Genomic DNA, 15,570 nt, shown 5'->3' on the forward strand with positions numbered 1-15,570 from the left:
AGGGTGAAATATGGAGCCTTTCCAGGGGCTCTTGCTTTTTGTGTGATCTTTGGTGATCCGCTCACATTCGGCTTCCCTGCGCTGTGGGTGGGCAGAGTGTCGCCCGCATGTCCAGTCGCAGTGTGAAGCCTCACCCCAAAGGATGACCCATAGGAGGGAGTATCTGGCCGCTCTGACGGCTGATAACCAGGAGAAGCCACCAGGACCTCCAGATTCCCCCCTGGCTCATCCGGCTGCATGTGACTGCATCCCCACCTCCCCTTAGTAGTCAATGGTGACCTAATTTTATTTTAAAAATTCTGCAAATGATGGCCCGGTGGGAAAAATGTCCTCCAGGTGCAGGCGGCCGTCCGTGTGGTCCCAATCTACAGGACTTGTACAGTAGATAGAACTGCTGTCACCTGCAGATGGGTCACTGTCACAGATCGGGGGTGCAGTCTATTATCAAGGTATCCATTAGAGCCAAGACGAAGGGGCATAAAAGAGAAAACGCACGTCGGGTCCGGTCATTCAGGATTGCATTGCGTGTGTTATGGATGTGCAAGACTCACAGAGATTTTTTGTTTTTGGAAATCTCCTGCCCTCATGTGCAGTTTATTAAAAAAAATAAAAATAATATATAGTAAGAAAAATCCTTTACTCACCTTCCCCAGGTCCCGTGCTGATTCTCAGTGTCTGATACCGATCTCTGTTATTGTTATGCCAGTAGTGCTGCAGCTCGTGACCTTAACTTGTCCTGAGCTGCGGAGTTCATGGATTGGCTACAGACAATACCAGACACCAGGTGCAGTAGAGACTCAGTGCTGGACCCAGGGAGGGTGAGTAAAGCACAGTTTGCTTTCTTTGTTGTTTTTTTTAAACCATTTGCAGTGGGGACATGGATTTTCTAAAGCTGGAAATCCTCTTTATTACTGATTACTCTATCCTTTACTTACTAATGCCTTTATATATGCAAGTGATCACCACTCTGGATCAGTAGATGTTGTGTTGCCCATATCCTTCCTGGTGGATCTCACCTGCGGTACGTCATATGATATACAGACATATACTGTGTGTGTGTGTGTATGTATGTGTGTGTATGTATGTGTATATATATATATATATATATATATATATATATATATATATATATATTACATACAGTACAGACCAAAAGTTTGGACACACCTTCTCATTCAAAGAGTTTTCTTTATTTTCAGGACTCTGAAAATTGTAGATTCACATTGAAGGCATCAAAGCTCTGAATTAACACATGTGGAATGAAATACTTAAAAAAGTGTGAAACAACTGAAAATATGTCTTATATTCTAGGTTCTTCAAAGTAGCCGCCTTTTGCTTTGATTACTGCTTTGCACACTCTTGGCATTCTCTTGATGAGCCTCAAGAAGTAGTCACTGGAAATGGTTTTCCAACAGTCTTGAAGGAGTTCCCAGAGATGCCTAGCACTTGTTGGCCCTTTTGCCTTCACTCTGCGGTCCAGCTCACCCCAAACCATCTCGATTGGGTTCAGGTCTGGTGACTGTGGAGGCCAGGTCATCTGGCGCAGCACCCCATCACTCCCCTTCTTAGTCAAATAGCCCTTACACAGCCTGGAGGTGTGTTTGGGGTCATTGTCCTGTTGAAAAATAAATGATGGTCCAACTAAACGCAAACCAGATGGAATAGCACGCCGCTGCAAGATGCTGTGGTAGCCATGCTGGTTCTGTATGCCTTCAGTTTTGAATAAATCCCCAACAGTGTCACCAGCAAAGCACCCCCCACACCATCACACCCCCTCCTCCATGCTTCACGGGGGGAACCAGCCATGTAAAGTCCATCCGTTCACCTTTTCTAGAAAAACACGGTGGTTGGATCCAAAGATCTCAAATTTGGACTCATCAGAGCAAAGCACAGATTTCCACTGGTCTAATGTCCATTCCTTGTATTCTTTAGCCCAAACAAGTCTCTTCTGCTTGTTCCTGTCCTTAGCAGTGGTTTCCTAGCAGCTATTTTACCATGAAGGCTGCTGCACAAAGTCTCCTCTTAACAGTTGTTCTAGAGATGAGAAGGTGTGTCCAAACTTTCGGTCTGTGCTATATATATATATATATATATTTTTATTTTTTTTTCTGTGTGTATGTGTGTGTATGTGTATATATATATATATATATATATATATATATATATATATATACTAGCTGTACTCCCGGCTTCGCCCGGGTTAATCACTGCTGTTAACAAAATAGAATGTATTATCAAAAATGTATTCTGCACACAAACACCACAAAACAGATATAAATGTAATTATTAGATTGTTGCCTATATTAACCAATCAGAGCTCAGATTACTTAACTGTTGCAAAATAGAAGCTAAGCTGTGATTGGTTGCTATTGGCAGCCTGATAAATCTCCAGGCAACAGAAAGCCCTCCCCCCTGACAGTATATATTAGCTCACACATACACATATAGACAGGTCATGTGACTGACAGCTGCCGTATTTCCTATGTGGTACATTTGTTGTTTTTGTAGTTTGGCTGCTTATTAATCAGATTTTTATTTTTGAAGGATAATACCAGACTTGTGTGTTTAGGGCGATTATGTGGTGAGGTTGGTGTATGTGTGGTGAGATGTGTGCTGAGGGTGGTTTATGTGTTCAAGCACGTGGTAGTGTGTGGCGCATTTTGTGTGTGTGTGTTCATATCCCCGAGTGTGGTGAGTATCCCATGTTGGGGCCCCACATTAGCAACTGTACGGTATATACTCTTTGGCGCCATCACTCTCATTCTTTAAGCCCCCCTTGTTCACATCTGGCAGCTGTCAATTTGCCCCCAACACTTTTCATTTCACTTTTTCCCCATTATGTAGATAGGGGCAAAATTGATTGGTAAATTGGAACGCGCGGGGTTAAAATTTCGCCTCATAACATAGCACCCAGCGCTGCCCGGGATAGTAACTGTCTCTCTCTTTCTCTCCCATTCTCTGTCTGTCTCCCCCTTTGTATATATCTCTCTGTCTCTCTCTCTATCTCTTTGTCTGTCTCTTTCCCTGTCTGTCTCTTTCCCTGTCTGTCTCTTTCCCTGTCTGTCTCTTTCCCTCTCTGTCTCTTCCCTCTCTTTCCCTGTCAGTCTGTTTTTTTGTCTGTGTCTGTCTCTTTGTGTCTGTCTCTTACCCTGTCTGTCTGCCTCTTTCCCTGTCTGTGTCTGTCTCTTTCCCTGGCTGCATTGTGACACGCCAACATTCCATATATAAGGGCGTGGCTGCGCATTCTTCTGAAGTTCTGGCTGCACTGTGGCTCCCAGCTCCATTCGCTTTAATGGAGGCAGGTTTTTTGGTGAATAACTGTAAAGAGCGGGGTTAAAATTTCCCCTCAAAACATAGCCTATGACGCTCTCGGGTTCCAGAAGTGTGAGTGTGCAAAATTTTGTGGCTGTAGCTGCGACGGTGCGGATGCCAATCCCGGACACACACACACACACACACACACACACACACACACACACACACACACACACACACACACACACACTCTGTATATGTATGTATATATATATATATATACATATACATATATATATATATATATATATATATATATATGTATATACATATATATAATATCTCTCATATTATATTATATTTATATATATATATTGTCACGAACCACCGGGGGGGTCACTCAGAAATCCCCCGCGCTGGCTACCAGTACGTCACAATCGGGGGGTAACAAGTGGGTGTCACCCCTCCTTTATACCTCCCGACCGACAGACAGAGCACGTGACGCGCTCTCTAGCGCCCCTCTTATAGTCAGGCCAATTATGGAATTGCCCGACAATAAGCAAGGAGGCCGCTATACTACTTATGCCGATTATTGAAGGGTCCCCGGTGAGAGTAGGGTATATATTCCCCCGACCTCCGCGGGCGGAATATATAAAACCTCCCCGAATCTCACTGGCCTCCCCACAATAATCCTTGGCACAACTCGCTGCCACCAACCGCTTCACGGTAACTATTAGCCGAACACACAGACGTGGGATTCAAGATCGAGATAACAGAGCAGCCCAAGATTAATTATATAATTTAATCAGCCTAAAGCACACTAGAAACTACAATATATACAATAGGGAATCTACAGAATATACATATGTCAGAGTACAGTTACAGATAAAGCATGGTTTACAAACAGGTATGCAATTCAATCAGTTACCTTGTGCGTCTGGCCACAGGGGGGCGCTGTAGACCAGGTTTCTAGGAACTCCCACAGATGTTTCCTGCACGTGACCCCCAGCGAAAGAACACTGGAAAATGGCCGAAGTAGGGTTATCAACCTGGGCAAATCCAGGTCCCCTTCTACCTTAGTGACCTCAGAGGGAGCACTGCTCCACCCCTGGCTGGAGTTATGGACAAAATCCACAACATGGAATATGGCCATAACTTGGCCTGGGAGCGTCGTAGGCGGACGCCAATGCTCTCATTGTGACAGTTATGAATTTAGCTACAGAATGAGAGGTTTCATGACTTGTCTACTAGTTCCCCATTGGCTGATATCACGCCTGGGGTATTTCCCCAGGTCCTGCTCCCATAAAAAGGGTGTGCCAGCATCGTCCGCATGCGGAGACACCATTTTTATGGTTGCCATATTTATCGGAAATATGGCTTGCGAGATATGAACCATTTTTTACTGGAGTCGTTCTGTCTGGATACTTCCATAGCCTTGCTAATTAGATAGCAGCCCCTACTACAGGGTCACGGCAGGGAGTCATCCTGTGTCCATTGTTCCCACATCATCTCATTTCCATATCACAGGAGATGGCTGTTGGAGGTGTAAGTGGGAGGTGACACCTTCCCAGATGGTGGACATTGAGAACAAGAAGGGAGGGGGCACTGCCATGGAGTGATGAGAGCGATTATGACTGGAAGTCATAATTCATCTTCATATCCCAGGGTTTGCCTCACACCTCCCCCCTTTTGAGGGCGCTAGGGGGCAGCACACTCCGGTGTTCCCCCGTGCGCCCGTCCGCGACCTCTCCTTGTCGGGACAGCCCGTCTGCGTTACCGTGGTCACGGCCCCTTTTGTGGTGAATGGTGAAGTTGTATTGCTGGAGCGCAAGGCTCCATCGCAACAATCGCCCATTCGTCCCAGAGACGGTGTGCAACCAGCTGAGGGGATTGTGGTCCGTCTCCACGATGAAGTGGCGCCCGTATAGATAGGGTTGCAGACGCTGCAGGGCCCACACTATGGCCAGGCACTCCTTCTCCATCGTGGAATAGGCCACTTCCCTTGGTAACAGCTTCCTGCTCAGGTACAAGACTGGGTGCTCTTGGCTCGCAGAGTCCACCTGGCTGAGCACCGCACCGAGGCCGAAGTCACTGGGGTCGGTCTGTACTACAAACGGCCGCGTGAAGTCGGCTGCCTGTAGCACGGGCGGGCTGGACAGGGCGTCCTTTAGGGCCCGGAAGGCTGTCTCGCAGTCCATTGTCCAATCGACTGCAGAGGGCAGCTTCTTCTTGGTGAGGTCCGTCAAGGGCTTTGCCAGGCTACTATAGCATGGAACAAACCTCCTATAGTACCCAGCGGTCCCCAAGAAGGACATCACCTGCTTCTTGGTCCTGGGGGTGGGCCAGGATGCGATGGCTTCCACTTTCTCAGGCTCGGGCTTCAGTGTTCTCCCGCCTACCCGGTGACCGAGGTACTGGACCTCGCTCATGGCCAGCTGACACTTTCCCGGCTTGATGGTCAAACCTGCCTGGTGGATCCGCCTGAGCACCTGTGCTAGATGCTGTAGGTGATCTTCCCAGGTGGGACTGAAGACGGCAATGTCATCCAGGTACGCGGCCGCGTACCCTTCAAGTCCCTTGAGCAGGGTGTTGACCATCCGCTGGAAAGTGGCAGGGGCATTCCTCATCCCGAATGGCATCACCGTGGACTCGTACAGTCCAAATGGGGTAATAAAGGCAGAGCGTTCCCTGGCCTTGCGAGTCAGGGGGATCTGCCAATATCCCCGGCTCAGATCCATGATGGTCAGGTACTGAGCCCCGGCCAACTGATCGAGCAGGTCATCGATGCGTGGCATTGGGTACGCATCGGCGACCGTGACAGCATTGAGCCCCCTGTAGTCCACGCAGAACCGAGTGGTTCGGTCCTTCTTAGGGACGAGGACTACAGGCGAGGCCCAAGCGCTGTTGGATGCCTGGATCACCCCCAGCTTCAGCATCTCGTCAATCTCCTGGCGCATGTGTTGCTGCACCTCCAGGGAGACCCGATATGCTGAACGCCGGATCGGGGGATGATCCCCAGTGTCCACGTGATGGACAGCCAAGTCAGTCCTTCCGGGCTGGTTGGTAAACAACCCCCGGAAGGGGTGTAGGGTGGCCCACAGCTGGGACCGTTGGTCCTCCAAGAGCTGGTGGCCAACCTCCACATCCTCAATGGATCCGCCTGCCCTAACCTGGGCTAGCATATCCAAGAGGGTTTCCGCTTCTCCCTCCTCGGGCAGGTTGCACACGGGGAGCGCACATGCCTCCCGCTCATGATGTGCCTTCATCATGTTCACATGGAAGGGCTTCCGCCTTCCACGGGCAGGGTCCAGGGTGACCAGGTACGTCACAGGGTTGAGCTGCTGGTACACGAGGTATGGGCCTTCCCAGGCTGCCTGAAGCTTGTCCTGTGGTACGGGGACCAGTACCCACACCTTTTGACCCACTTGGTAGGTCCTCTCACAAGCGTTCTGGTCGTACCAACGCTTCTGATCGGCCTGGGCTTGAGCCATATTGTCGTGTACCAGTTGCGTCAAGGCCTGCATTTTGTCCCGGAAGCGCATGACATACTCGATAACCGACACTCCAGGGGTGGCCAAATCCCCTTCCCAAGCCTCTTTCACCAGAGCCAGGGGGCCCCGCACACGTCGCCCGTACAGGAGCTCAAACGGTGAGAATCCTGTTGAGGCCTGTGGAACCTCCCGGTAAGCAAATAACAGGTGTGGGAGATACCGCTCCCAGTCACGCCCATGGGAGTCGACCAACATCTTAAGCATCTGCTTTAAGGTGCCATTAAACCGCTCGCACAGGCCATTAGTCTGTGGATGGTACGGGCTGGCCACCAGATGTCGCACCTGGACTTGCTTACAGAGGGCCTCCATCAGCTGGGACATGAATTGGGTCCCCCGGTCAGTGAGCATTTCCTGGGGAAAACCCACTCGGGAGAAAATCTCCAGCAATGCGGTGGCCACCTTGTCAGCCCGAATGGACGACAAGGCCACTGCTTCTGGGTACCGGGTGGCATAGTCCACTACCGTCAGTATGAAGCGTTTCCCGGAGCTGCTGGGGATGGCCAGCGGGCCGACCAGATCCACAGCCACCCTCCTGAAAGGCTCATCGATGATGGGCAGAGATACCAGTGGGGCTTTGGGGCGTGGCCCCGCCTTCCCCACTCTCTGACAGGTTTCACACGAACGGCAGTAGGCAGCCACATCGGCCCCCATTTTTGGCCAGTAGAAATGCTGGTTTAACCTGGCCTTGGTCTTAGCGATCCCTAGGTGTCCGGCCATCGGAATCTCATGTGCGATCCGCAACAACTCCGTCCGGAACGGATAGGGTACCACCAACTGTCGGTCCCTGGGCCACGCCTCCGGTGAACCCTGCTGGACCGTGGCCCGGTACAGCCGTCCTTGGTCCCAGACCACTCGCTCCGGGTCCGAGTCCGAGGGAGGCTGTGCCGCCTGCTCCTTAAGAGCTTTCAGGCTGTCGTCAGCTTCTAACGCTGCCTGAAACCCCTGACTAGATGTGGCCAGAATCGACGAGACTGTCACATCTTCGGTCAGTACCCCGGGACCTGTGTCCTGGCCTCCACCTGACTCGGCTGCCACTGGGTCAGAAGGGGAAGAGCTATCGGACCTCTGGGAGGCCCCTTGGCTTCCAGCACTCCCACTGCGGGTGACAGCGGCCACAGCCGCTGCGACCGTGGGTCGTGCCTGCTCCTCCTCCGTTCCTGACCAAGTCGCCGGTTCAGGCAGACCTACCTGGCTTCCTGACACCCCGGTTGTGGGGGAACCATGCACCGAGATCTTACCTGGGAGCACTTCCGCTCCTGGACCGGCCCCAATCTCACCTGCCTGTTCCCCTCCTGCAGCAACAGAACCCCGCTGTGAAATCTCTGGGGACCCCACATTTGCTGTGGAAGCCCCCACCCCACACACTGGTCCTCCCCCTGCAGCACCATGCTCTCTGCTTATCCCTGCAGAGGGCAACAGATCCCAGCTCACAGGCTGATTACTTGTAGAGGCATTGTCACACCTTTCTCTGACCCCCTCCCCTGTCACAGCTGCAGCTGTGTGTGTGTCTATGGTGTCTGTGCAAGCAGAAATATCAGAGTTCACTCCCCCCTCTCTCACATCATTCATAGATAACACATTAACATTGTCAGGAGTCATGACCGTACTGGCTGAAGGTTCAGCCCTTGGTGGGGGCCCAAACTGGGAGGTTATCTGCCCCAAATCTGTCCCAAGTAGCACGTTTGCGGGGATCCGATCAGTTACCCCCACCTCCCTCACCCCTCGCCCTGCGCCCCAGTCCACATAAATGTCAGCAACAGGCAGCGCCGGGTCAATGCCTCCAATCCCGGAGACAGCGAGGGTTTTTCCAGGGATCAAGTCTTGGGGGGACACCATCTCAGGCCGCACCAGAGTCACCTCCGAGGCGCTGTCTCGCAGTCCTATGGTCACAGACCGGCCGACGGTGACAGGTTGGAAGCTGTCCAGGGACCTACCACCACCCCCACCCACACAATACACCTTGGGCGGCCCTTGGGACGGGGACGGGGCCGGGGCCTTGGGACGCTGAGGGCACATGGCCTTGAAGTGTCCAGGTAGGTTGCACTGGTGGCACCGTCTTGGTTCTGCCACGGGCCTGGAGAGGGGAGTTGAGGGGGACACCCCCTGCAGTCTAGGGGCAGGTGGGGCAGTCGCAGAGTTCATCTTACCCCCTCTCCAGGTGCCGCTGGTGGCTGCTCTCCTGGCCTCAGGAGCCCGATTGTTGGTGTAGTCATCGGCCAGGGCAGCTGTAGCCGTGGACCCCTTTGGCTTCTGGTCTCGGATGAACTGGCGGAGATCCTCAGGGCAGTTCCACAAGAGTTGCTCCGTGATGAACAAGTCCAGGATCTCCGGTCCGGTGGAAAGCTGCAGGCCTTGGGTCCAGTGGTCGGCAGCTCGGGCAAGTGCCCGCCGGTGGTCAGCCCAGGAGTCCTTTGGTCCCTTCTGTAGGCTCCGGAACTTCTTGCGGTAGGACTCTGGAGTGAGGTTGTACTGTTGGATCAGGGCCCGCTTGATGGTGTCGTAGCCCTGATCTGCCTCAGCAGGCAAGTCCCCAAGGATATCCAGGGCCTTACCCCTTAAACGGGGGGTCAGGTATTTGGCCCACTGGTCCTTGTCCAGATGGTGCTGCAGGCAAGTCCGTTCAAAAGCAGTCAAGAAAGAGTCCAAGTCTCCATCCTTCTCCAGCACTGGGAAGTCCTCAACACGGACCTTTGGAAGTTTGGTGTCTTGAAGGTCACGTGTGGCTGATGAGGGCCGGAGCTGAGCTAGCTGCAGCTGGTAGTCACGCTCTGCCTGGCGCTCTTCACGTGCTGCTTGCCGCTCCGCAGCCTCACGCACTGCTTGCCGCTCCGCAGCCTCAGCGTCACGCGCTGCCTGTCGCTCACGCTCGGCCATGAGTATCTCGTAGGTACCCCGGTCTCCAGCCTGGAGAAGGGCCATAGCCATTTGAAGAAGGCTATCCGAGCCTCCCAGGCTCGGTGGAATGGCACGTGGTGATCTGCGGCCCGCTGCGGAGCCTGGTGATTCACTGTCCATTGCAGAGCGGAGGGCTGGCATCTGGCTCGTTGAGGACCCTTGGGTGAGCTGCTCCTCATCTTGTCCAGCAGTGCCAGGTTGTGCAATGTCCTCTGCAGAGCTGTTCTCTGGCGTCGAGCTCCTGGAGGACTCGTGGGCAACCTCCTCATTACTGTCCACAGCACCGTCCTCCCTCTCTTCGGCTCCTGCTTTAGCATTGGCCAGTTGCATAGCTCTGCTCCTGGTGCCATCAGCCATTCTTGCAGACTTTTGGTCACTGACACAGAACTGACACCTGATGCCTCCACACACCTTACAGTATCTGCACTCTGACACTCTAGTGTTGAGCTAGTCTGAAGACCCCAGCAGCCACAGCTGCTGCAGGCAGTCTTTAGTGTCTGGGAGTATGGGTCTCACACTCACACACACTATTATCTCGATCCCACCGCTATGCCACCAATATGTCACGAACCACCGGGGGGTCACTCAGAAATCCCCCGCGCTGGCTACCAGTACGTCACAATCGGGGGGTAACAAGTGGGTGTCACCCCTCCTTTATACCTCCCGACCGACAGACAGAGCACGTGACGCGCTCTCTAGCGCCCCTCTTATAGTCAGGCCAATTATGGAATTGCCCGACAATAAGCAAGGAGGCCGCTATACTACTTATGCCGATTATTGAAGGGTCCCCGGTGAGAGTAGGGTATATATTCCCCCGACCTCCGCGGGCGGAATATATAAAACCTCCCCGAATCTCACTGGCCTCCCCACAATAATCCTTGGCACAACTCGCTGCCACCAACCGCTTCACGGTAACTATTAGCCGAACACACAGACGTGGGATTCAAGATCGAGATAACAGAGCAGCCCAAGATTAATTATATAATTTAATCAGCCTAAAGCACACTAGAAACTACAATATATACAATAGGGAATCTACAGAATATACATATGTCAGAGTACAGTTACAGATAAAGCATGGTTTACAAACAGGTATGCAATTCAATCAGTTACCTTGTGCGTCTGGCCACAGGGGGGCGCTGTAGACCAGGTTTCTAGGAACTCCCACAGATGTTTCCTGCACGTGACCCCCAGCGAAAGAACACTGGAAAATGGCCGAAGTAGGGTTATCAACCTGGGCAAATCCAGGTCCCCTCCTACCTTAGTGACCTCAGAGGGAGCACTGCTCCACCCCTGGCTGGAGTTATGGACAAAATCCACAACATGGAATATGGCCATAACTTGGCCTGGGAGCGTCGTAGGCGGACGCCAATGCTCTCATTGTGACAGTTATGAATTTAGCTACAGAATGAGAGGTTTCATGACTTGTCTACTAGTTCCCCATTGGCTGATATCACGCCTGGGGTATTTCCCCAGGTCCTGCTCCCATAAAAAGGGTGTGCCAGCATCGTCCGCATGCGGAGACACCATTTTTATGGTTGCCATATTTATCGGAAATATGGCTTGCGAGATATGAACCATTTTTTGACTGGAGTCGTTCTGTCTGGATACTTCCATAGCCTTGCTAATTAGATAGCAGCCCCTACTACAGGGTCACGGCAGGGAGTCATCCTGTGTCCATTGTTCCCACATCATCTCATTTCCATATCACAGGAGATGGCTGTTGGAGGTGTAAGTGGGAGGTGACACCTTCCCAGATGGTGGACATTGAGAACAAGAAGGGAGGGGGCACTGCCATGGAGTGATGAGAGCGATTATGACTGGAAGTCATAATTCATCTTCATATCCCAGGGTTTGCCTCACATATATATATATATATATATATATATATATATATATATATATATATATATATATTTTCTGTATATCATATGATGTACTGCAGATGAGATCCACCAGGAAGGATACGGGCACCATCTACTGGTCCAGAGTGATGATATATACAGTATATGTATTTCCTGCACAATGAGTAACTAACCACGTCTGTGATCAGTCTTTAGCGTCATGAGTTTTACATTTGTGATTGTGATGACTTAATATTTCTTCTCTTCTTTAAGCGGATTTTGTAAGAATGGAAGCGAGGCCCCGACCTGCAGACGCCACCACCTACCAGAGGATCGTGCTGAAGAACGGCTCCGAGTATCATTATCTGAAGACTCAGCTGTGAGGATCTATTAAACCTCTTTTTACACTAAATAAAACGTCTTGACCCTCCGCGTATAATGGACCGTGTATTACCTACAGGGTTTTCCAGGACAAGCCCCCCAAGCTTTCTGCAGCTCAGTTCAAGTCATTGATTCTCTCGGCATTAAAGGATTTGCACGGAGAGGTAATGTATAGTAATCTGTTGTTTTCTCACTTTTAGGGTACGGTTCCACTTGCGCGAAGATCAGAAGCGATACGCTATTGACCCTCTGCTGCGTGCATCAGCCGAGGATCATGCGACTGTGATGTGATCTTGCGATTGGATCACAGCTGTGGAGAAGAGGGAGGGAGCACTTTCTCCCCATCTCCTTCGCTGTCTGTGTCTGCGTACATTTCACTGCAGTCAGATGACACGAGAGTGCAGTGCGATGTTTCACACGCTCCCATAGACTTGTATGGGGGGAGCGCGAGGCAAGACTTGCTGCCAAGTGCATCGTGCTGTGATTCATTTCTCAGACCGATATGGCATGAGAAATCAATCACAGATGGACGCTGCCCCATAGTTTTGCACTAGAGTGAGAGCAATGCGATGTTTTATGCGTGCAAAACGCAAATGGGACCGAACCCTTACTGCGGAGAATATACCGCAGTTGGGAAACATTTCTCCTCTGCGACACCAAGGGCATTACAGGGGACATTCATTCTATGTGATGGTTAGCTTTATAGACTGAGGCTAGCTGGACTCTGGAGTGTCCTGTTAGGACGAACCAACATCAGCCTATGTTAGGAAGATAAAAAGGATTAGGCATGCCGATTGTCTTCATGCCCTAAGTCATCAGAAGGGTCTGGCAGCGGCTTATTCCCCTCTCTCCATTCAGGCGACGTTCACACTTACTTTTTAAAACCTCAAGCTAAAACCGCTTCAAGAAATGTCTCTTATTTGGGGGAGTTTTTAGTTTCCTGACAAAGTTTTGAAAGAGGTTTTTTTTTCATTTGCAGCTTTTTGATTGGACGGCGCCTGCTTAGAGCAGATTCCATCAGGATCCACTTTGGAGAAGTGACTTGCATTTTTTCCAAAAATTATTTTAATAAATATATAATGCTTGAAAATCTGATAGAGGCATCAAAGTAGATTTCCCATAGAAGTGAATGGGAAGAATATTTCAAGCGTTTTTTAAGTGGTTTTAGAGGAGGATTTTGGAATATATCTGCTATAACCCCCCCAAAAAAAACCCCCTATAGACATAGCCTCATTTTTACACTGTGTGACCGCTGGTATCCAGGCATTATATGGACATCCAAGATTTTACCAACCGGATTATGTCTGCAGGATTAATGCTGTGCACATACTCTGTGCTTCTTTATTTAGGCGTCTCCTGCACAGTCGGGATGTTTAGGAGAAGCAAAGCTGAGATAATTGCATTTTAGGCTTTTAGCAATGGACATACAAATAACATATAGGAATGAAACGCAGCCGCTGCGGACCCTGCAGAGGGAGGGGGACCGGGTGTAGGTTTGCATTTTCCTCCTATTGCACGTGCAGTGTGGTCTCTTCTAATCCATACAAAAAATAAAACAAGTGGGTCCCAAATAAGAAATGGAAGCCGTTGCTTCCACCCAAGATATGGGCGTAGAGATGCAAAAGGAGACACATTTGGACTGTTTCCGTTAATGACCCTCATTGTAATTGTTGTACATTCTCATTTGCTCCTTGTGTCCTGTGTTCTCAGGTCGGAGTTTCCTTCCCCTTAGATTTGTTAAAATATGATGAAAAGACTCTGAGCGCCATACTGAGGATCAAGAGCAGGTAAATAGCAGCGGTCAATAGGTAAAATGTAACAGATATCAATGAAATCTTAATTAATTTCTTGTCTGTATCTCAAAGATATTAAATCTAATATATAAAGCAGAATGTGTGTATGTATGTATGTGTGTATGTATGTCCGGGATTGGCATCTGCACCGTCGCAGCTACAGCCACAAAATTTTGCACACTCACACTTCTGGACCCCGAGAGCGCCATAGGCTATGTTTTGAGGGGAAATTTTAACCCCGTTACAGATATTCACCAAAAAACCTGCCTCCATTAAAGCAAATGGAGCTGGGAGCCACAGTGCAGCCAGAACTTCAGAAGAATGCACAGCCACGCCCTTAAATGGAATGTTGGGGTGTCACAATGCAGCCAGGGAAAGAGACAGACACAGACAGGGAAAGAGGCAGACACAGACAGGGTAAGAAACACACATAGACAGGGTAAGAGACAGACACAAAGAGACAGACACAGACAAAGAGACAGACTGACAGGGAAAGAGACAGACAGGGAAAGAAAAAGCCAGATTAAGAGACAGACAAAGACAGAGACAGACACAGGGAAACAGACAGACAGGGAACGAGACAAATAGGATAAGAGACAGACAAAGACAGGTAAACAGACAAAGAGACAGGCACAGGGAAAGAGACAGGCACAGGGAAAGAGACAGGCACAGGGAAAGAGACAGGCACAGGGAAAGAGACAGGCACAGGGAAAGAGACAGGCACAGGGAAAGAGACAGGCACAGGGAAAGAGACAGGCACAGGGAAAGAGACACAGACAGGGAAAGAGAGGGAAAGACACAGACAGGGAAAGAGAGGGAAAGACACAGACAGGGAAAGAGAGGGAAAGACACAGACAGGCAAAGAGAGGGAATGAGACAGACAGGGAAAGAGAGGGAAAGAGACAGACAGGGAAAGAGAGGGAAAGAGACAGACAAGGAAAGAGACAGACAGGGAAAGAGAGGGAAAGAGACAGACAAGGAAAGAGACAGACAGGGAAAGAGACAGACAGGGAAAGAGACAGACAGGGAAAGAGAGGGAAAGACACAGACAGGGAAAGAGAGGGAAAGACACAGACAGGGAAAGAGAGGGAAAGACACAGACAGGGAAAGAGAGGGAAAGAGACAGACAGGGAAAGAGAGGGAAAGAGACAGACAAGGAAAGAGAGGGAAAGAGACAGACAAGGAAAGAGACAGACAGGGAAAGAGACAGACAGGGAAAGAGACAGACAGGGAAAGAGACAGACAGGGAAAGAGACAGACAGACAGACAGGGAAAGAGATTGAGACAGACGGAGAAAGAGACAGTCAGACACAGACAGGGAAAGAGACAGAGAGATATATACAGAGGGGGAGACAGACAGAGAATGGGAGAGAAACAGAGAGACCGTTACTATCCCGGGAATGTTAATACATTCTATTTTGTTAACAACAGTTATTAACCTGTGCGAAGCCGGGTAGTATTATTATTATTATTTATTATTATTATTTATTATTATAGCGCCATTTATTCCATGGCGCTTTACAAGTGAAAGAGGGTATACGTACAACAATCATTAACACTACAAAACAGACTGGTATAGGAGGAGAGAGGACCCTGCCCGTGAGGGCTCACAGTCTACAGGGAATGGGTGATGGTACAATAGGTGAGGACAGAGCTGCAGTAGCAGTGGTCTACTGGGCTGAGGGCTATTGTAGGTTGTAGGCTTGGTGGAAGAGGTGGGTCTTGAGGTTCCTCTTAAAGCTTTCCACAGTAGTGGAGAGTCTGATGTGCTGAGGTAGAGCATTCCCAGAGTATGGGGGATGCACGGGAGAAATCTTGTACGCGATTGTGGGAAGAGGAGATAAGAGGGGA

General features: G+C 50.2%; 1 protein-coding gene across 1 annotated transcript in view; it reads left to right on the top strand.

Moving 5' to 3' along the window:
- RPP14 (ribonuclease P/MRP subunit p14) overlaps positions 1-15,570 on the top strand; it is a 47,684-nt gene that overhangs the window by 1,790 nt on the left and 30,324 nt on the right. The window contains exons 2-4 of the mRNA XM_075320666.1: positions 11,819-11,924; positions 12,006-12,090; positions 13,637-13,713. Coding sequence (XP_075176781.1) covers positions 11,833-11,924; positions 12,006-12,090; positions 13,637-13,713 — 254 coding nt within the window. The 5' untranslated portion in view covers positions 11,819-11,832. The remainder of the gene's footprint in view (positions 1-11,818; positions 11,925-12,005; positions 12,091-13,636; positions 13,714-15,570) is intronic.

Source organism: Anomaloglossus baeobatrachus, chromosome 8 (assembly GCF_048569485.1).
Source record: "Anomaloglossus baeobatrachus isolate aAnoBae1 chromosome 8, aAnoBae1.hap1, whole genome shotgun sequence".
NCBI lineage: Eukaryota > Metazoa > Chordata > Amphibia > Anura > Aromobatidae > Anomaloglossus > Anomaloglossus baeobatrachus.